The 22,841-nt window shown below is 45.3% G+C and overlaps 2 protein-coding genes across 3 annotated transcripts in view; one reads left to right on the forward strand and one right to left on the reverse strand.

Moving 5' to 3' along the window:
- The window catches only part of WNT3 (Wnt family member 3), a 36,984-nt gene extending 35,263 nt beyond the window's left edge, over nucleotides 1-1,721 (forward strand). Inside the window, exon 3 of the mRNA XM_037493306.1 lies at nucleotides 1,660-1,721. Coding sequence (XP_037349203.1) covers nucleotides 1,660-1,721 — 62 coding nt within the window. The remainder of the gene's footprint in view (nucleotides 1-1,659) is intronic.
- Nucleotides 1,722-7,531: 5,810 nt separating this feature from the next.
- The window catches only part of NSF (N-ethylmaleimide sensitive factor, vesicle fusing ATPase), a 137,407-nt gene continuing 122,097 nt past the window's right edge, over nucleotides 7,532-22,841 (reverse strand). The window contains exons 18-21 of one of the 2 annotated variants that reach the window (XM_037495158.2): nucleotides 14,225-14,359; nucleotides 12,649-12,762; nucleotides 9,541-9,596; nucleotides 7,532-9,114 (exon numbers count right to left, since the gene is read on the reverse strand). In XM_037495158.2, the coding sequence (XP_037351055.1) occupies nucleotides 9,072-9,114; nucleotides 9,541-9,596; nucleotides 12,649-12,762; nucleotides 14,225-14,359 (348 nt within the window). In that variant the 3' untranslated portion in view covers nucleotides 7,532-9,071. The other variant, XM_037495157.2, reaches the window with a different exon arrangement.

Genomic DNA, 22,841 nt, shown 5'->3' on the forward strand with positions numbered 1-22,841 from the left:
ACTGGCCACTTTCCTCCGATGCACCGTGCTCAGAGGCAACACGGGACCCCCACACCGCCGCAGGACACAGCTTTGGCCATTCCGAGGGGTCTGTGCGAGACCAGTTTTAGAGCAGGAACCTTGGATAGGGCCTGCGGGGCCATCTGTCCACCCACTACAGCTGAGGACACTGAACCCAGGCCTCAGCCTCCAGAAAGAGGTGGTTTCCTGCTGAGGCTGCAGCCCAGGCCTGTGGGTGACTCTAGCAGGCTGAGTCAGGGTCCAGTCCCTGGCCTCCTCTGGGTGGGCAGTCAGGTAAGCCACCAGCCCGGCGGGAAGGAGGTGCTGGGTATCCAGAAAATACACCTGTGACCCCAGATCAGTATTAGGACTGATGGCCCCCAAATTAAACCTTTTTTTTAAAGATTGATTTTATTTATGCATACAAGAGCTGGGGTGTAGGCCAGAGGTGTGTGGGTGGGGGGTAGAGGATTCACCAGAGACAGAGTGGGGAGCGGGACAGTCAGACTGATGAAATACACTGCTGAGGGGAGCGGCGGGCGAGACAGGAGAGGTCTGCTCACCATGTGGGTAGCTCCCTGGCTGCGGATCAGACTCAGGCTGCAGTGGCTGGCGGTAGCTTGATAGTGCTGAGACTTTAATCCCTGCGCCACCAGGGAGGCCCCCAAATTAAAACTCTGTATCAGTCCTCTTTTCTCATTTCTGAGGCTGTGTTTTCCCCAATCTTACGTAACGTACGACACAGACATGGCTCAAGATGCCATATCCAGGTAGACCGTGGCCCCCCTCCCGGCTCCTCCTGTATGAAGCCTGGAGCTTGATTTTCTCACTGTTAAAACAGGGGGTAGAAAACTTGAAACAGGAGGCCGGAAGGTCTTCTACATCTGGGCCGAGTCGTTTTGCTTCCACTTTGAAGTCAGGGCCGGGAAGAGTGGATTCTCTCCCAAAGGTGTCCCTTTGATAGACACTCACTGGGCTGGGGGGTGTGGGGCGGCCTCTTTGAGCCCCAGTTTCCTCATGTGTGAACTGGGAACAAGAGCCGTGTCCCGGCAGGGGCTCGCGTGGACGGGAGGCACGTGCACCAGTATCCCTGGCGCAGGGTCCAGGTGCTCTGCGGGGAGCGGCGAAGCTTCCAGGCCAAGTGGAACTGAGTTTTGGGAGCCGCTCCCCCAGGCTTGCTCTTTGGTCTGGAGACACAGGCCGAGACCTGGTCAGCCCTTTCGTCCTTCCCTCCACACTGACACTGCCGGCAAGGTGGCAGCTTTTGAGAAAGCTTGCAGGCACCCGGGGGACAGAGCCGCCTGCTTTTCTCTTGGCTCGCCTGTCTGCCTGGACCGTGCGGTAGGAGAGGGAAGGGGCACAGCGCAGGCTGTGCCCTCCACACACGTCGGGGAGACCCCCAGCCAAATCCACCTGGTGTCACAGGAAGGCCAGAGTCCTAGCCCTACCTGTGAGAAAACGGCCTTGCTCTCACCCGTAGCTGTTGTCTGGTACTGTAAGCAAACCAGGGATCTCTGCCTTACAAGGACCCGATTCATTCCTGCCCTTCAGCCGTCGTAAGGGCCGACAGAGTCAGGTGGCCTGGCCGGCCCCAAGGCCTCGATCTGCTGCTAACTTGGCGGTGAGCCTGGGACTGAGCCTCGGTTTCTGCGTCTGTAGAACAGACTTACAGGAGCGCCGCGCTCCGCGAGGAGGCGAGGGCTGACTGGAAAGGCCTGTGAGAGCGCCTTAGGCCTCTGCGCCCCCAGCAGCTGCAGAGAGCCCAGTGCCTGCCGGTGTGCTCGTGTGCTCGCGGGAAGGAGTTACGGTGGATGACCCGCCTTCTCCTTCGGACAGCTCCTCACCACACTACCTGGTGGGAAACAAAGTGCAGTGCACCGGCGGGACCCCGAGCAGGGCTCCCCCCAGTGTCTGCCGGGCAGCATCCCCCGGTGGCAGGCCCCAGCGCCCAGGGGGGCATGGAGAGCCGCTCGCTCCCCGTCAAGACCCCGACGGGTCTCCCTTCGCAGCCTCTGATCTCTGCGCCTGATGGATGGTCCCCCAGGGCGCGGAACCAGGGTTCTGATTCTTCCTCTTTGTTTTCTCCAAGGGCGCTGGGAACAGGTGAAGTGTGTGGCTGGGCAGACTCACCGAAGCCCTGTGGGAAGCAGGACCCGGAGCCGGGCTCGGCCCTCGGCGGCCGACAGCCAGGAATCGGGACTGTTGCCAGATGCACGTGTGGTAAATGACCTGGACCCAACCCGCCCGCTGCCCGGCAGGCCTCCCGCCCTCTCTCTCATCTTCCGTTTCTCACCCTACTCTGGATGGTGTGTGGTTTTTAAAGAAGGGGCTCTCTTTTTAGTTCTCTGGGGTCTGATAGGAACAGACCCGAGGCTTATCTTTGCACATGTTAAAGAAAATAAAAGTGGAAAAAAATCGACTCCAACAGAGCAGGCTGGGCTGATGTGAGCTCTCTGCCCGGTGGGAAGACAGCAGTGTTGGCAGGTTCTGTTTCCAAGCCGCTTCTTCCGGGGACACGCCAAGATGCCGGCGAGGTGGGAGTGAAGAAGTAGGACAGGCCCCGGCCGTCTCCTCCTCTGCCCACTGCCGTTCGCATCTGATCTGCTTTCACGCTCTGAGAAAAGCCATAGGTGTAGTGAGAATACAGGGGTAGGGAGGCCGGAAGCGAGCATTCGCGCAGGACTGAGTTCTAGGCGACCTGGCAGGCTGTTTGAAGAGCGGCCGAGTGTTCTTCGCAGTCTCGTTTTCTCTGTGCCCCTGTCCCAACACGGGAGGCTCTTGTGAACGGCAGTCAGCTCGCAGAACCCTCCTCCTCCATGCTGCCGTGTCCACCGTGACTGCAGTCTACTTTTCGGTAGTGGCTGTTGTAAATAGGTTACGTACGGGGGCGGGGTGCGAGCTGTCCCTGGCCCCGGTGGCTGCCTGAAGAAAGAAGTGCTATCTTTGGAAGGGGCCTTTGAGTCCCCCCAGCCCTGCTCACCTGCAGGTTCTTCATACAAACAATTCCAGGTAGAGCAGAGGGACTAGGTCAGCTTAGGACGCATTAGACAAGTTCAGTGAGAGAGAGATCTGGTCCTGAGCCTCGTGACTGCTAGATGGAAGGCGCCGCCCTTTCCTCCGCAGGAGGGACACACCTTCCTGCATCCTTTTCTTTCTTTGATCTGTGAGAGTAAACAGAAACGCAGAGTTCTCGAACACAGATCCCCCTGCCTTCCTGGGTGCTGAGATGGCATCACCCGTGCAGGGACCAGCACCAGGACGAGGTCCGAAAGGAAGGCAAGCCCCCACCCCCCCGCTCCCCCGGGGACAGCCTCTCAGAGCCGAGTTCTCCTTTTGCTCCACACGGGTGCTCTGGAGGGCCGTAGACGAAGCTGGTGGAATGGAGGCAAACGGACCTGACAGTATCAGTCACCCAACAGCTCTGTCTTAAGGAGAATCATCAGCAAGAAGAGACCCAGCCAGGGGCACAACAGAACAAAGGTTTCTGCTTGCTTTTCTCTCGTCTCCCTTTGGCCTCAGACACCAGGTCGAGCGATCTTCCTGCCTGGCTGGCCAAGACAGTGGTCTGGGGGGCCAGGCTCGCACTCTTGACCACTGGCCACGAGCCCTGCTAGATGCACCCCCCACGCCTCCGTGGAGCCCAACTGCCCGCCCAGTCTCACCATAGACTGAAAAGTTTTAAATCATGTCAACCGCATAATGCTTGCTTCATGTGAGAATTCTTTCAGCAGAATGGATACAAATTTTCCAAACAGTCTTTTCATATCTATGTATTCTATATTAAACGTGCTAAAGTCATGTTTCTGGGGCGTATTCAAGTAGCTGACAAGTAATTATTTAATAATAGTACATTGAGTGCATTGTAATTATTCTTGCTGTAGTCAGGTCATAGTATCCGACAGAAATTTCCTACCAACCTGCTGTATCCAAAGTTTTGTAAAAAGTTGTAGAAGTTGTTGATCTTTTTGATTTTATATTCAAAAAGTCTCTTTTTATAAATATTATTTATTATACAATGTATATACCTTTGAGTTAACTAAAATTATATATTATATAAATATATATATATTTGGAGAAAATCTATTTCATCATGCAGTTTTTTTCTGTTGAGTCATTAAAGAGAAGGTAAACAAACTTCCAGTGGATACCTTGTACAGTGTGTGGGGTTTCCAGGTGAATGCTCAGGAGGGCAAGAGTGATAGGTTCTGAGTGGGGTGGGCTTGGCCTTCACTCTTAAACTAGAGGCCAGAGCTAAGGTCCCTTCCTCTGCTCTCTAAGCAAGGTCACCTGAGACGTGGTAAACTGTAGGTGTCGTTGACTAGAGGACTCTCTTACAGGCACACTTTGTTCTAAATAGATTTCTAACAAAGAATTTCCAGTTTTAGAAATAAAACCACCTGGGCAGTCATTCATTTCATAGATTCTGGCCCTTCGATCGCACATTTTGAGTGTCACAGACATTGAAAGATGTGGCGCAAAGCCAGCTGACCACCGAGCTGGCCAGTAGCTCAGTCCCTTCTTCACCCGCATTTTCAACTCCATTTGTTAGACACGTGGGATTTGCTCTTTTGAAAATGAAACTTGTCAGGAGATGGTTCTTCCCTGCTAGTTTCCAAGAGCTAAGCTGCAGGAGGGGCTGGGTTGGTTGGGAAGACAGAATGATGTGCCCTGGGCTGTCTGGAACATTCCAAGTTTTGGATTGGTTTGGGCAGAAAGAACCAACCAGAGGGCATGCTCTAGGGAAGGGCATTCTCTCCTTGGACTGCCGCTTCAAAAGGTCTCCTCTGAAGCTCATGCGTCACGCCTTCTCCACAGTGAGATGCTGTAACTCAGTTTTATGACAACAGAAAATCCTTTGGTCTTCAGACTTTCCCATAAAATGTCACCTTCGCTTTATCTGGCTCAGCTAAAATGTTTTCTCTCGCTTTCTCCTCATTCACCTTTATTGGGAACAAATCTTATTCATCTCGCTGCAGAGAAAAAAACCATGAAATTAAGGGGACTGCCTTGGGTGGTGAAGACGGCTGCCCAGTGCTCCATCCAGACTCAGCCTCACACAGGGAGTGGCTACTAGAAGTTCCGGAACTTTATTTGGCCATGACAGGTTTTTATTTAGTCCCTGAAAAAGTTACACCACAAAGTGGTTTGTCTCATCCGGGCAAGGGGCTGGACACAGAAAGGGCACAGGTCATCTCTCGCGGCACCCGGGGTTCCTTTCTTTTAACCTACAAGATTGCCAAATATTTAAGTGGTTCTTATTCAGACTTACCCAGGCACTTGTCATCTTTTCGATGATTAATCATGTTCTTTGATTAAAGCGAATGCAGTTTATAGCAGTGCCCGAACATTTAGTTTCTCCCTCAGCATAAATACTAATAAGCACCTAAAAGTAAGAGGAAGTTGATAAAAAGATGCAATAGAAAGAAGAGATGCTATAATGAGAAGCTCTCTGCTGAAGCAGTGTTTTCTGATGACGAAGGGACAGCTCAAGAATGAGGGGATGAGGTACAAATAAAGGCATTAATCCAGCCAATGCACAGCTACTATGCTGCCATGTTTCTTCCAGCTTAACGTAGAACTTTCTAGAAGGCACAATATTATCTTACCATTAATCTTATACTTCCCAAATAGTGAGACAGAGTCAGTTGGGTGGAGACTGCATGCTGGGAAGATTTCAAGCCCGAGTCCTCCTTGCAGATTCTGTCTTCCCTACTTGGGACTCTTGCCGATCGCGGGCGCTATCTCCTGCATCTTAATGCCATGCTGTCCATACAGAACACACCCTCCGCGGGCTCAGCTCCAGGACCCAATCTTGGCACTGCCTGCCAGCTGATGAGAAACTTTAGATCATTTTGCAATGACTTCTGAAATTTACATGCTTTTTTGAACTCTCATCCACACCTTTCCCAGTCACTTCTTTGAAGAGGCTTATGGATCGAGTTGCCAGGCAAGGAAAATTAAGTCTTACTTTTTACCTTGCTTTTTACCTGTGTTTGGGGCTGGGTTGGTTGTTTATAGCTGACTCAATGCTTCAACAAGTCTGTTTACCAGGATTTGATTATTATACACATTTGAATCTACCCCATGACTTGCTGCTGAAACTTAAAGGGGAGGCTGTTCATGGTAATTTTCAAGATGTGAAAAGACATAAAGCCTTAAACCAAAACGTGTTCCATTTTAACCACCACTATATGGTTTTTCCACTATATGGTTTTTTTACATTTAAAAAAAAAAAGTGTTTCAATGAAGATGGACAAATTTAAAAAGACTAAAATGACCTATTTTTAAGAGATTTTAATTACATCTTCTAAACTGCTAATCGTGCATGTATAGATGAGAAACTCAAAGGCAGGAGCCTCCCTGCTGTGTCACCAGGCCATGAGGCATCTCTGTGCTCCTGGCGCAGTGGGGTGTTGCAGGGTGTTGGGATAGACTCCACCTTCTCCAGCCACACAGGGTCCAGATTGGTGTGGGACGGCTCCATGGTGGGGCGGGGTGGGGGCTCACCTTGCTGTCAGAGGAGCTCTGAAGATAGCCTCTCCCACAGAGTCTTGCAGATTTTCTGGGCTGACTTTCCTCCTAACCTGGGCCAACTCTAAGGACCAGGGTGTAGGCAAAGAGATCTGCTAGCTCAGAAACATGTGTAAAAGGCACAGGAGATTCAAACAAACCATGTAAAGAAATACCACTGAGTGTTTCAGTCTCTTGATTTGTACATTTGACAAAAAGGAGTAATTCTAATTGAGAAACATTATTCTTGGGCCTCCATGGCGGTGCAGGGGTTATTTCTCAGCACTATTAAGCTAGTGCCAGCCACTGCGGCATGAGTTCGATTCCCAGCCAGGGAGCTGACCCACATGGCACAGCAGACCTCTTCTGTCTCACCTGCAGCTCCCCTCAGCAGTGTATTTCAGTCAATCCGCCTGTTCTGCTCCCTACTCTGTCTCTGGTGAATCCTCTCTAGCCTACACCCCAGTTCTTCTACACAAAAAATAAAATCTCTCATTCTTCAAAAAGAGAGAGAAACAATATTCTTTTCTGGTTTTCCACGAACTCAATGATCTTGGTACCCCTTAGCTTTTTAATAGGTAAAATTCCTGTGAATTAACTTTTAAAAATATGTCATTGACCTGTTTTTCTTTTTTAAAAAACAATACTTTCTAAATAATTAAACTTTATTTTCAATTAAAATCACCCATCTCCTGGGCCTCCCCAGTGGCGCAGCGGTTGAGCGCTGGGTTGCGGGGCTGCCTCTGCAGCACCGGTTTGATCCCCGGCCACTGGGCGAGGGTCTCGCATGGTGCGCAGACCTCTCCTGCCGCCCGCTGCTCCCCTCAGCAGTGTACTTCGTCATTCTGTCTGCTCTGTTCTCCCCTCTGACTCTGGTGAATTCTCTCACCCTCCCGTGCTTCTGACTGTACCCAGTGCTTGTATAAAAAAAAAAAAAAATTACCCATCTCCTATGCTAGTTAAAACAAGACACTTGAGTCTCCTTTTCACCAATTCATATCAGACATGTATGTTGTTTGGTTCAAAATATTGGTCTAGAGAACGTTTCAAGTATGCATACTCTTTATTGCATTCCTTCATTTGCATTAAACAATATAGTATTTATATTTTTCAATATAGTTTTGGACAAAACAAAGACATTAATCTCACTTAACAAGAGACAGAAGTTAATACAACATCTGCTGCCTTCATGGGAAGAGAAAGGAGGCAAAATTTAAAACAAACGAGGGGGTCCAGACACTGACCACCAGGAATCACCGGATGTCACGATACAATCCACTTTTTAAAAAGCCACAAAGTAAGCTAGGGGTAAAACCCCAAACAGTAGATCAGATGTGCATGGTTAGCAAAATATACAGATAGCAAGATCTGGAGATAATCTGCCCTCTAACCGCAGGGACAAATGTCAGAGCCACACCCACGGGACACTGGCACAAGCCTCACAGGAGACACTGTCCTCGAGTTTCAAGTAGCAATGGGGAGGTGGTGGCATGCTTCAGAGTCCTCATCACCAGGTAGGATGGCCTAGGTGGAGTCCTGTAGCGCAGTTACAAAACAGATTATCCATTCTCTTCCCTCGGGAAGAAACACATCGTGTGGGGGAGGAAATGTCCAATGCTTTGGAATGGATATGAAAGGACTGAGGGGGAGCGCCAGGAAGGGGGTTATTTTTTCTGGAGATAGTGTTTTACTTAGATGTTAGCTAGTACAACTCATTTAAAATGAAGGCTAAATTCTAAAGTCATTTGGGAAACAGAAAAGTGGCGACGCAAATAAGCCTCAGTGTCAAACTAAGGAGCTGGCCGTTGAGAAGTGGACCCTGGTTAGTGCTGAGAGATTTGTAAATGACTTAAATTTTAACAACGCTTTTCCGGTTCGGGGTGTTTGTTTTTCCCATACACACTTTCACAAGTTTTTGACAACATCTACCAAGCAGTACTGATTAGCATGTCGCTTACCACAGCAAACTAAGTTACGTTACAGGGATGTCACAGCCCACACAAGAAAGAATCTGACTGTTAAGAAAGAGCTCCTCCTGATTGCAACTTGGAAACAGCTCTGGAAATGATTGAGAAGAGCAGCTTAAAAATTCAAAACCCAGTTTCTTCAGGCAAAAGTAGCCACTAGTTTTCTGGGAGAACTTTTAACTAAACACTGAATTACCTTTAGTAATTCCTGGCCCTCAGCACAGCTGTCAGGTAAGCCCACACCTCTAGTCACTGATCTACACTCTTCCTTCCAATAGGCCCATGTTGTCTTGCAACAGCATTTTGTTTATTGAGAGTTGGATGGTGGCGGTGGGGGTGATGTGTAGTGTTCACAAATACACTTAGAGGCTGAGAAGAAGGAATCATCTTAGCTTGCACAGAGAGGTAAGCACAGCATTCTAGAGCAAATTGATGCCTTCCACAAAACAGGGGTATCTCAGGAGGCAGAGGGAGGTTACCGCACTACTCATGCAGAGCGAGCGCATGGCGGGAGGGACATTACACCCAGTCCAGTATCTTGAGTACGTCGTGAAGGCCCCAGGCGATCTTCACCTTGGTCGCTTCTCTTGGTCACTATGTGCTTGAAAATAATCCATTTTCATAGTCAAGGGGGCTACTGCAAAAAACCCAAAACACACACACAACACATGGGGGTCTGCAAAAAGCCCTTCATCACTACATAAGAGCTTCTACGTTTTTCACTACGCATTTGCTAGTAGGTGAGCATTTCACAAGGAGGTCACGGCTCCATGCATTGAAAAACAGGTTCCAATAAATATGTACCATTGAGTTCTTCCCTGCATTGTGACAAGCAAGTTTTGTGAAGCAGGACAGGGAGAGCAAACCAACAGTGCAACCAATTCCCTTGCTTGGTCTCTCAGACCTACAACACAGCAAAGAAGTCTAATAAACGGCAAAAAAGTTGTCCAAGAAAGGTTGTGAACTCAAATTTCTAGACACTGTAGAGCGACTCTGAGCCTAGGCGTTGGGGCTGAACAGAGGGTCAGCCTGGCTGACGGCCTCCAGCGTGGTGTGTACTTACGCTCCTTCTTCTCTTAAGAGGGCCAGGAATTTTCTCACACGGTATTCAGCATCCATCTAAAGATGTCAGAAGAAATAAAGATGACGGGTTAATAACTAAGCGCTTACTTCATGCCAAGGAAATGCTTGGTTTCATCCTCCATCTGTCTCTGCTGAGTCACAGAAATGTGCTACCTGCTCCTTGACCAGCATTCTGGTGCGCAGCGAACAAGGTTACGTCACTCGGGAGATGTGCATGGATTTACTAGCATAGAGGAGGGCCATGAGCAAGGTTCCGAGGCCCCGGCTGGTGTTCACAGCGCCTGGGCAGGGCTCCCTGGGCAGTGCTGTGTGAGGAGGCGGAAGGCCGGAGAGGCATAGAGCAGGACAGAATGAGGCCACGCGGTGGCCACTGATGGGGGTCAAACGGCATTGGACTCGTAGGATTGAGGTATAAAGGGAGACCAGACTCGAAGACACCAATGAGACTGGATAAGATGACTAAAAAATAGCCCTTTAACTCTGTGATCAGCAGAGCAGCCTTCCTCAGCCTTCGTCTTCCCTGCACAGCTTCTTTTTTGCAATTAATGAAAAAACTGCGCTGAAATTAAAAATTGAAGAGTGGAGATGCCTTCTCTGACACCATCGCTAGATAATCTGGGTCTCCTGTAACTGAGAGCAGGATCGTGAGTGCAAGGAGCGATGGGGACTATCTGAGTTTTGGTTCTGGTTGTTGTTATTCATTATCCAAATTGATTTCCATTTTATATTCATATTTATACCAGTTGTTTGGTATGTAACTACATTTTATTCTCTGTGGTCCACCAGAAATGTGAAGTTATCTAAAAAATGATCATTAAAAACATCTTTAATTCCTTAAGATGAATTTTTATAGTAAGAAACACACCTAACTTTTCAAAAATGTTCCAGAGCAGGAGTCTGTTTCTCAAGAGGGAACTCCCTGCCCTCCAGGAACAGCTTTCAAACGCTCACTGCAGCTGTGCGTAAATGTGCAATTGGATTCCCCCCTCCAACCACTTTTTTTTTTTTAAAGATTTCTTCTATCTCAGAAAAACATGGAACAGAAGTTTCAAATGTATCAAAGTTAAGAGGTCAGACTACAAAGGACTAAGAAAAAGTGTGAATTGCTAACAAAAGAAACATTTTTCCTCTTTGGGAATAGAATTACATATGAATCAATTGTCAAGTTCTTTAAAAAAAAAAATGGAACTGGCTGGAGCTCAGCTGTAGTCGGTACTTGCAGGTCTTTGCCCATTAAATATATTTAATATGTGTGAGCAACGACTTACTGACTTGCCTGTAGCGATGGAATTAAAAGTCAAGAGAAAGGGAGGAAAAAAGTAATCTAGATAAATGACTTTATTCCCTCAGGTGACATCCAGTCAGAGCAGATCCTCAGCACTGTGCAAGTTTTAACAGAATTGTGTATAGTGAACAGAGAGGTAACATGACTTATATTCTGCTAAACTACATGCCTCTCCACTTAGACTCAGCCTCTCTAAGGCAGATCTAAAGAGAATTCACTCAGCTGCACGAAATCCATTTGACATGAAGGGGTTCAAACTCAGAGGCCTATGAAGTGTCAGTCGCTGAAGATTAGGCCTGAGCGCCCCACTCTCACTTTCTGCCCCACGTACATAAGAGGCATTAACTTGATCACTGACCTGCAGGCATCAAAGGAAGAGGAAGGGTTAGGGATTGGAGAAAAAAACGCACATAGTTTCTTCTATGCAATTATTGAAAAAAAATGAGTTGAAACTAAAAAAAAAAATGAAGAGGAGAAGAGCTGACTATCTGACAGATTTATCTTCTTCCAAGGAAAGAGACAATACGTCTGCCTATGCACCTTACTAAGAATAATCAGATTTACATCTGGGTACAGTCAGAAGCACTTCCAGAGCAGGAAGGACCGAAGACAATACGTCTGGTGAACCTGAATGCAGACCTTTCAACTAAGCCACTAAGAATAATCTTAAGCAAAGTGATTAGTCGGTAACTGGACTGCTCATTAAGGAAAATAAATAAATACATTGGCTTTGGAATGGTCCAGCTGAAAGTGCAAACGATTCAACTGCAGGCTCCTGAAAGCCACGGTTTTATTTTAAGTTACCCAGCACAGATCAGAAAATATTCCCTTTGAGTGACGGGTCCCAGGCCCTACTTGAGATGTCATTGTGAAATGTCAGCTCAGTCTCTGCCACCAACTGCTCACTGAGGGCAGGACTGAGCAGCAATGATTAGAACGCAGCCAGTCTGGGACCCGGGACCTGGGAGAGGTTCAAGTTTACTGAGCAGCCTGCCGTGTGTCCACCTCTATTCAGGGGCTGTGGATTCAATGTGAGGGAGAGCCAAGGTCCCCAAATCGTAGACCTATGATACATTTCTCCTCCAACAATTTTAGGTGTGGAACACAGGCACAGGATGGCACAGAGAGGGCAGACTACCTTCCAACAAGATGAAAGGTAAGTGAGCAGATGTGAGAAAGCCCCAAAGGAGGTTCATCTGTCTTTGTCCTGGCAGTCGCCTGGGGCTCAGTGCCCTATATGATCCTGGATGCTTCGACCCCATAGTAGCTGGAATGGATTTCCAGGAGCCGGCAAGGCCAGGCTATACAAAGCCTCAATCTAATCTGGACAACTCAATGAGCTTGTCTCTTAAAACAATCTCCAGGCTCTTTGGTGTATACCAGTCCTTTCTTGGTCTCCGATGGGCAACACCACTGCCTGCCATTGAAAACCGTCTGTGCAACCTCGGGTAACCCAATGACAACCAGCCCATGGGACACTCGGTACCCTCGTCTCTAAAACGAGGGGGCAGCAGATCAATTGTTCCTTTCTAGTTCTAAGATCTAGTGACTCCCTAAATTAAAACTAGAAGGAACTTTATAATCCTTCTCCTATCTTTGAATTTTAAGAAGTGGGAAAGAGATGCACTAATGAATTACTGTTTGCTCTCCGAAGCAGGCTCCTGATACCAACCTGAGTTCAAAAATAATATAAGAGAATTAGAACTTAAATGCATTAAAACCTTAACAGAAATAGGAAATGAAACCTCTGGGAAGACCCTGAAGCTTCTGGGTCTGTACTGCACCGAGAAGGAAGCATCTTACCTGCAGGGACATCTCGATCAACATCAGCAGCTTCTTGATTCCTATCCAGACCTTCTTCCCTTTGACATGCTGGGCGATGGTGGTACGTTCCTTATCCTTGAAGTTGCCCAAAAGCTACAAAAACAATAAAAGTCATGAAAGCATTTTTATAGCAAGTACATCAGCAACATTAATTCATTCTCACGTTTACCTTTTTTTTTTTTTTTTTTATAATTTTATTTTATTTATTTATTTATTTATTTTTTTATAGAGGCATGTTTTTATTTATTTATTTGTTCGTTCGTTTTGTTTATACATGCACTGGGTGCAGCCAGAGGTGCGGGAGGGTGAGAGAATTCACCAGAGCCAGAGCGGGGAGCAGAGCAGGCAGAGGGACCGAAGTACACTGCTGAGGGGAGCAGCGGGCGGCAGGAGAGGTCTGCGCGCCATGTGGGACCCTCCTCCGGTGGCCGGGGAGCAGCCGGGGATCGAACCGGCGCCGCAGAGGTCGCCGGCAGCTTCGCAACCCAGCGCTCAACCGCTGCGCCACCGGGGAGGCCCTCTCACGTTTACCTTTAAAAGAACCGTGGTAAGGGGCCTCCTTGGTGGCGCAAGAGGTTAAGCACCGTACTACGAAGCAATCCACAGGCTCTGCAGCATGAGTTCGATCCCCGGCCAGCCAGGGAACAACCCACATGGAGCAGCAGACCTCTCTTGACTCGCCCTCTGCTCCCCTCAGCAATGTACTTCGGCCAATCTGCCTGTTCTGTTCCCCACTGTCTCTGGTGAATCCTCTCACCCCCCGCATCTCTGGCCTGTCTGTACCCCAGTTCTTGTATGCATAAATAAATACATCTTTAAAAAAAAAAAAAAAAGAACTGTGATAAGAACTGGTTGAAGCTGACAATACTGTCCCATATTTAAAAATTTAACCTGACCTTGTACTCAGTAGGTACAGTTATCAAAGCAAAGACTGGTGTCCTAAAGCCTCCTCCCCTATGGATCTCTGTTATCATTTAGAGGGATATTTGCTGGGGGGAGAAGCACCAATCCATAATAAATATCAGTTAAAATTTTTAACATTCCTTTCTAGGAACAATCTGTATGTTTCAAAGCAGACTAAATTTAATTCTCTTGCCCAACCTTGGCACAAAAGCCACTTAACTAGATACCCTGGAGACATTTATCATACAGATGATTTTTATTTTGTTGGGAGTATACCCCAATTGTATGGGTCACGGGCATGTGCAGAAGCCCTGACTGTTGCTGCTGAGCAAGTTTGCATATATTGATTACTTTACTCTCCTTCGCCATTCCTGGTTTTTGGTCCCTGTGGCCCACTCATGCTGGGTACAGAGGAACTCATTCCTGGGAGCTTGTACGCTGCCTACACAGAGGACTGGGAAATTAATTCCCTCTCACTTGGATTCACTCTTCTTATTTTAACTCCTGCAAATGACTGAAGGTACATCCCAGGCTCCAAATCCTAGGATGGCCCAGAAACTAAGCACCAGTGCAAAATAACATGGCACCCTCCGCGTTACTTCTAGCCTCAATTCATTCATGTTCAGAATGCAAACCACTGGCGCATCTTCACCTCCAGAGCCTCCAGCAGCTGCTCTCCCGTGGCAATGTTGGGCACGTGGATGGTGGTGCTGAAAGCATTGAGCATCTCCATCTCCTGAAGGACATCTTTGCGGCTCGTGGTCCCGATGATGAGAAGCTTGCGGCCCTGATCACAAGAGGAGACATACTTAGAATGCGTAGGACAGGGCTAATTAGGAAACCAGAGTAACGGACAATATTCCTTTATTTAATTGCTGAAACACAAATGATTAAGCCAAAGAGAAGAAAAAATTCAGAATTTTCCTTATGGAAATCTGAGGGAAAAAAAAGTGATCACTAACATGGTTCAGAAAAAAGAACACTTGCTTCAGAATATGATTCAGAAAGAGGCCGTGGCTCTTCTCATTCCCATCAACACAGTAAATCAGGGAGCTACAGGAGCCAAACACTAAGCACACTGTAGTATCTGCTTGTAATTCATTTCTCAGACAGCCTGGGGGGGTATATGATGGGAACTGGGCAAAAATTGAGATGAATGAATGAAGTCTGTATCACCCACTTAGCAAGGCTTATTATTTATTATGCTTTTTGGAAGAGGGGCATAATAACAATTTATTTCTTGAACTTAACTGTGAAAGGCATGGTGTTAAGAACTTCATATAGCTGTCACATTTAAACTTTTTTTTTTTTTTTTTTTTTTTTGTGGGACCCTCACCGGTCCCCGGGGATCGAACTGGCGCTGCAGAGGCTGCGGGTAGCCTCGCAACCCAACGCTCAACCGCTGCACCCCCAGGGGCCCATATTTAAACATTTTAAATTTTACTTTTAACCCCCCAAATATAGAAGGAATCCTTAAAATTATGTCACTATTCCGGATAGGCCTCCAGAGGTAGCCGTTTTCAACCTTCTTAGCTTTTCTTTCTGTAATTACTTCCTATCTTTGACAATGAACACAACTGCTTTTAGATTTTTGTTTTCAGTTTTACTGACTTCCTAGTATGGCTGATGGAAATTTCACATTCATTTTGCATTTACCACCATCCCCGTGTCCCTATTTTCATCCTTCCAATATAGTGATTTTACAATTCATATTCAGTATTTACTATGATTATATAAACATGACTTATAGCTAAGTCGTGTAGTACACTATAAATTTCCTTTCTTGGGAAACATTTTGTTTTTCTTAGAGTTAATAACTGCATTCTCCCCTACCCCCAGCTCCTTTGCTTAGTTTACCAGGTACCTACCAAAAGTTCCCTCCCAGACAAACACAGCCAGCACTATCCTTTCACTATGTTCAAACTTGTCAGGGAATTTTTAAATTTTTTGTTGTTGTTTTTTTTTTCCTCTTGGAGACATTCCCCTCCTGGAGCCCCTCTGTTCTCAAAGTTTAATCTGAACTGACTGTTCCCTAGGTCTGCTGCTCAGCTGCAATTCTAGAATTTTCCACTCTCCTGTTAAATGCCCTATGTCCTAGCCTCCTTTTTTCTTCATTTATTCCCTCTTCTCTGTAGTGCACATACTTTATAAACTTCCTGTAAAAGTCTGTATGGGAGGCAAAAATTTAAAGGCCTTTATGGAAAAGTCTTTATTCCAACTTTAACAACTATACTGTATTTATACTTGATAGTTTGGCTAGGTATAGAGAACAAGGTTAGAAATAATTTTCCCACAGAATTTTTAAGGCATTGCTCTATGGTGTTGCTGGCTAGAAGGTCAAAGCTATCCTGGTTTTCTGACCGTTTCTAACTTTTTAAAATATAATTTTTAAACAATCTTTTTTTTATCTTTATGTTCTATAATATAAAACTTAAATTATTTACCTCAAGATAAGGCTTTTTTTACTCATTCTGCTGGCATGAGATACGGGTTTCTTCTAAACAGAACTCCAATCATTCAGTTCTAGGAAATATCTTGGATTCTTTGAGGTTTTTTTCCATTCACTTTCTGTTTCCCTGGACTCTAGAATAGTTGGATATAGCTCAACAAAGAATAAACTTCTAATTTCCTTTTCTTTTTATGCTCCTGGTTTTTATTTCTTTCTCTTTCAAATACTTTTTGGATTAGCATCAACTTTACCTTGCGATCTTTATATTAAGCTTTTCTATAAATTTTTAATTTCTAAGAGTTCTTTCTTGTTTCTTAAATGTTTCCTTTTTTATGTTATCCTATTATATTTTATGGAAATAATAACTTAGTTTAGATATCTGAGAGACTTTTAAAAACATTTTCCTCTGTTCTCTGCTCTGTCACTGTTTCCTCTGGCCTCCCCCCATTTGCAAACTGGAGGCTTTCCTTGGTGGCCGGATGTTTGTTGAATGGCTTCATATTAAAAGTTAAACCAATGACTGGTAGTTCTGAGTCTGAGACGACACTACAGGATGATCAGATAGAGTGATTACTGAAGATCTTTAAAGGTCATTATGCATAAGTTTTTCCCAGAGAGGACTCTTCTAATCTCCTTCATGAGAGTCACAAAGCCTAGTTTCCGGCACACTGGGAGATGATGGACAGGGTCTGCGTATCTACTACTGTTTACTGTTTAGATCAGTCTCTTATTTAATGTTCATTATAATACTGAGATTTAAGTACTTGTATTGTCTCTACGTTACTGATGAAGCTGTTGCATCTCACAGATGTAATTTGTTCAACTAAATAACTAAATATGATAGAGCCAGGGATGGAAACTATATCCAGAATCCATGGGAGAAAACACTTTAAAATGTCTCAAATTTGATGGTGGATATGCTATAATATACATGGTTGCTGAGGTGAGAAATTGTACAATTGAAACCCAGATAGTGTTGTAAATTAATGCTACCTCAATTAAAAAGAAAAATAAACTAATGTCACTAGATTTATGATCTACATTCACTCCACAAATAAGTCTTTAATCATTACTCACAAATCTTAGAAACTCAGGAAGTCAAAATAAACGTGGAAATAAAGAAATTAGTAAGTGGAAATGAAAATAAATGCAGGAAAATATTTTTAAAAAATTGAAGCTCAGATACCAAAATAATTTGTATTTTATAAACATTATACTACTGCTGGCAATAAGGCACGCTAGCCTTTCTCAATCTTTCTTACTGTTTTTGTCCACCTATTGTGCCAAGAATGGATAATGCACCAAGATAAACAAAGGTGCACTGAAGATACAAAGTTGAGATGTTCTGGTAGCATTACTGATTGGTATATCAGATGTCTGTGCAAAGATGTATGGGATAGAAGTGCACAGATTAAGGGATAACCATTACTGTTATTCAAGAAATCAACTCACTAAAAATTAAAGACACTAACAGTTTTTCTAGAGAAACATGAAACAGACCTTATACAGACAGATGGACACAAAATAGTTAATTTCAAGCTAACATGGGAAGGTGGAGGTCTTAGGAACAAGATGTCCTGATGGAGGGAAGAGATATGGTCAAGAAAGCTACTTTCCTTGGAGGAGACAATGCTGAACAGAGGCTTAAGGAATGAGTAAGTCCATTGGGGAGATGAGAGGGAAGGACATTCCAAGTCAGAAGGAGCAGAAACACATAAGTCCAAAGGCAACAGAGTGAAAACTAAACTGGGGTGTTGGGTAATTACAAATGCGTAAAGACATATAAACTTCCACTACTGGAGAAAAGTGGTGCTCTAACAAAGAAGTTTTACCACTAAAATCTAGTGGTAACCCTAAGAACAGACCCCTAAGAGCTAATAGATGCCAAAGGCAACACAGACGGGAACATCCCATTGTAATGTAAGGTAACTGGTTTTTTCTTTTATCCTTAGGTTTTCAATATTTCTGAGCCCACAGTTCAAATTCCCTCATCTTGCTCCTCTCTCACGGAGGACAACATTAGCCCTAGGAGAACGGCACCGAACAAGTTTTTTGCTCATTCCAGAAAGTTGGAATTTCCATTTCCCTAGTGAAATTTTCTCTTAGGTTAGTAGTGACTATGCTCATCAGAGTGTTGAAAGACTGGGAAATGTAGAGCAACTTATAATGGAGACGCTAATTTATGTTTTGCTTTTCTGCTTGTTTAACAAGACTGCAAACACTGCAGAGAGGTCACGACCCAGGCAAGTTCAGGCCTTGACTTGTAAACCATCATCTTTAAGAAAACACCGAAAAACATTACCAAATTATTAAATTGTGCCGGGTCATTTTGTATATTAATTAGTGGTAATGCTCATGAGGCAGATTCATCATGGGAAAAAAAAAAAAACAAAACCAGCTCCAAATGTTGTCATATAATAAATCACACTGGAGAACGCTGTGGAGGAAAAGCTGCCAGCAGCATGAAATGAGAAGGCCAGCTTTAAAAAGCAAAGCAGAGCTCAATCTAAGAGGGTCTGGGTGGCTGCTAGTCTTGTCGACAGCGTCAAAGCTTGCCCCTTGATGGAAAGGCAAAAAAGGGAGAGAGATGACCTGGGGTGTGGGGGGAGGGGGCGTGGTGGTGCAAAGTTGTTCCCAGTCTACTCTTTACTGAGATTTGCTAGTCGGGATGAATAAAGAGAAGGCCAAATAAAATGACTATCTGCCAATCGGATTATGATAAACATTGTCCCAAGGTTAAATAAGTATCAGTTAACTAATCTTAGCACCATAAGCAGCAACTCAGGTGAAAACATTACCATGAAAAAGGCAAGGCTCAGTCAGGTGTTGATCCTTCAAAAAAACACTTCTTTACATGATGAAGAATGAGCCAAGTACTAAGCAGCATCTAAGCCTTTTGCCACACAAAGGGCTAACCAGATAATCCACACCCTTTCAAAGGTCCTGCCCATTGATTGGTCCCAATAAACTGATTTGTAACAAAAGTTCATGTAGAAGAAAGCTTTTTTTTAAAAAATAAAAATGCCACCAATATAATACTGCAGTGAAATGGAGGGCTGATTTTAACCTGTGAACAAAAGTGAAGTCAGTTATGCAGTAAAGAAAGACCATTCTTTCCGTATCATTCAGTGCTGAGCAAGTGTAATACACCCTGGGTAAGAAGAATTAACTCAGAACAATTGGGAATCCTGAAATGGATTAAGAAGTGAGTTTAAAAGTGCAACTCAAAACTGCTGAGTGTTGGGGGCTTTAAACTTGATTTTTGGATTGTTAGGATTTGGGTTTTTTGTAAATGAGAGTGGGGGATTTCAGAATATTAAGAATTTATAAACCTTATAAGTAAAAGACAAAACAGATGAGTTCATCAGACCAGTAACAAGAATTTTCTCTGTTGAGCTGCTGACGGAATCATGAGCTGGGTGTGTACTGTCAAAGTGATTACAGTCTAGCCGGGAAGAGCAATATTCAAGATCGCCACCCAGCAACACACCAGGAAAGGCAGACTTTAACACCGGCTGAGGGGACATGTGCATGGAGTGGGGTCATCTGGGAAGATTCCTGGAGTATTGCAGAGACACTGACAAAGAGGAGGGTCTCTAAGGCTACTGACTCCTAGGTGGGCAGTGGAGGCGCTGAGCCCGAGCACTCGGGGCTGAAGACAACGTCTTGCTAGCGAGGTGCAGAGAGGGTAGCAAGAAGGACATTTACTATAAAAAGCTACGGGAAACTAAAGAAGGTCCTGGAGGAGGAAGAACTGTAATGAAGAGAAAGATGATTCTGGAAGCTCTGTGGAGGGAGATGAGGGAGCTGTGGGGCAGCTGTAGCACTATTGGGGGGCCAGTCCTGAGAGTGAGCTTCCAGGGAGGATCTGCACCTCCCACCAATCCCTCACATACACCTTTTTTAATGGAGCCAGGGCTGGCAGAGCGAGAGAGGAGAGGCCCGTGCTCTGGGGGGCAGGTCCAGCAGGCAAGTGCAGGCCCCGCCACTCACAGCTGTGTGGCTTGGGGTAGATTATTTAACTTCTCAGCCACTGTCTCAACCATAAAAATGGGATTAAAAATCCTCTCTACCTGTCAGAATAGAGTATTAGGGAAGGAATTCTTGGGGGAGGGGTCTTTGCCATCACTGTGGAGGAGGCAAGAAGGAAGGGGAAGGGAGAGCGTGAGGGTGGTCTTGAGAGGAACCTGGAAAATCGTCCTCTGCTTTGGATGTCGGGGCTCTTGATATTACGTTGAAGGGGGAGCAGTGGGTTCTTCCAGAGGGCTGAGACCCGCTCCGGGCCTGGGAAGATGAGGGCTCCAATCTTCAGCTTAACTAGGGTTATAGTGAGGCCTGGAGAGGCCGGAAGCTAAAGATCAAATACCTCCTCAGAAGGAGTCCTGGCAGTGGGGTGAGCGTCAAGGGCCTCGAGAGGCAGTGACTTCTGCGGGAGAATCAGCTCAGGGCAGGAGGGGAGAAGCAGCTTGCTACCGAGAGGCACTTCCCGCCATCCCGTACCCAAGCTTCATCTTGAAATGGGGATCACTGATACAGAGACCTTTTAAAAAGTGCTACCAGACCTAGTGCTTGTACAACTTCACCACTGCATTTATTTGCGAGTCAGAATCTTGTTTCTAACCTTGTCCCGGGGGGGGGGGGGTAGGACAGAGCACAGCATGCCAGGCATACAGGAGATGCTTCTATGTTCCCTCGGCCTCGAGTGCACTTTCCCTGTACGTCCACATGTTCCTTTGCATGCAAGTCAAGGATTTGCTCAAATGCCACCTTTCTCACAAGGCCTACACGCCCTTCCCTCACCCCTGCCATTTAAAACTGCAACCCCTTCCCCATCCCGGCCACCTTTGCCCTGTTTTTCCACCCCATGGTATGGATGACCTTCTAACATACTCTACACTATTCGCTGTTTTTGTTTATTTATTGCTTGTCTTCACGAGGACAGGGTTTTTGTCTGTTGGGTTTAATTGACGTGTCCTGGGCCAGCACGGTGTCCTCTGTGTGTGTTTCCATATCTATGTATATGGGGCGAGAAGTTAAGAATCATTTGTGTTGAATGAGTGAATGGTGATCTTGGTTTAGGTTTCAAGGGCAGCAGATCATTCCTTCCTTATTACGATCCCTCTTCTGGCCCTGGAAAAACTCACATTCTACTACTTCAACAGGATGACAACTAGCTACCGCTTCAGTGAGACTATACCTCTGCGCGCCAAGTGTTGAATGTTATAACAACGAGTTTTAAAGAAAATACTCTAGAATGAATGGCAGGGATGCTTCACTTACGATATAAGTAGTTGCCAAAGACTGTCATATCTCTTAATTGATCAATCAGTAGTTAAGATATGAATGCGGACTTATCTAACAGAGAAAAGATTATCACAAGTCATTCATTTAAACGAGTGAGATAAACGAGTATTCAGCAGCTCCTAGAACGTTTGGTTTCCTCGAGCCAAGGGGGGAAATGACTACCCCTAAAATAATCAGGAGTCTGGACCATGATGAAGAGAATGGGGCCTCTGCATATCTGCCTGCGTTTCTGACTGCTCATGCACAAGTGTCTAACTTTTATTTCTTTTTTGGTAGTTAAATGTTTAAGTTGAATACCAAAGGAAGTATGTTTCAAATAAATCATGCTACAACTAGGCAGACGACAACACTTAAATTCTCCATTAGATCTTACCCTGAAGCAAATTCTTAGTCTACTGTCTTTGTAACCATCCTCGAAGAGCTACAAGCAGGGCAGGGGACTGTGAGGAGGGGGGCTCAGGATGCAGACTGGATATGACATGAGAAACCTCACCCCAAAAAATTTTAAATGATTACTTAGGCAAGAGCAGACCACTCTGTGATATTAAAGAATATTTTAGTACCAATTTGTGGAAAAGATACTGAATCATCAGACTTGACACTTGGAGTAGATTTGACAGTTAAAGATGACCTAGTCCCCTCCTTCGTGCTCTCCCCCTGCTGGTTACAGTATAGACGGGAGGAACCTGGGTGAGAGGTGCAGTGACCTGGCAGAAGCTTTTCCCTGCAGAGATAGAGCTGAAATTAGCTTCCGGCCTCACTGGTCTCTCCACTTGCTTTGCCGTCCATTGTTTTCCTTGTGTAACTGTTTATTCATATCAGCAATGCCTGATCTCTTAATTATAAGCGAGGCAGCTCTAGCACCTAGAAATTATGAAAGCCGAGCTCTAAGAGAATACTTTAAATTATGAAGATAAAGTTGTACTGGCCAACAGACACAGTATTCTCAGTGCTAAAAGGAACTGCTTTGTAGACCATGGGTGTATGTGGCAATTTTTTCCCCTTTAAAAAAAAAAAAAAAAGAGACTAAAGTATAACAACAATTGGTATTTAAAGAGGTTAAGCTTCAGTCATTTTGGGGAAAATGAAGCCTTTGATTTCTTACGATGTCCTATTTTTCCCTCCAATAAAACTGACTATGCCCCATGAAGAAAAGTCACTATATACAAAGCACATCCTTAGTTTCCCAGCATTTGCTAATTCTGATGGAGGCACATGTTACACTGTCTCTCCCCATCAGTGCAGAAGTCCTTAGCATGGCAAGATGACCTTGGGAAATGTCCCTGTTATCATCTTTCAAGACCAAGATCAAGTACTACTTGTGAAATATTTGCAGATTTTCTCAAGTAAAATGGACAGGCTTATCTTTATTCTCCATTGGAACCTGTGACTACATACTTACACACCTTTCTTCCTCACTCATCTGTGACAGGGAAGTCAGTTAACCTCTGTATGAATTAGAAAAGAACAACCCTTCTAGGTGGATGGCTCAGGGAAAAAGCAGTCTTTTGGGAGC

Source organism: Talpa occidentalis, unplaced genomic scaffold, assembly GCF_014898055.3.
Source record: "Talpa occidentalis isolate TD23 unplaced genomic scaffold, MPIMG_talOcc4v2.1 talOcc4.7, whole genome shotgun sequence".
Classification (NCBI taxonomy): domain Eukaryota; kingdom Metazoa; phylum Chordata; class Mammalia; order Eulipotyphla; family Talpidae; genus Talpa; species Talpa occidentalis.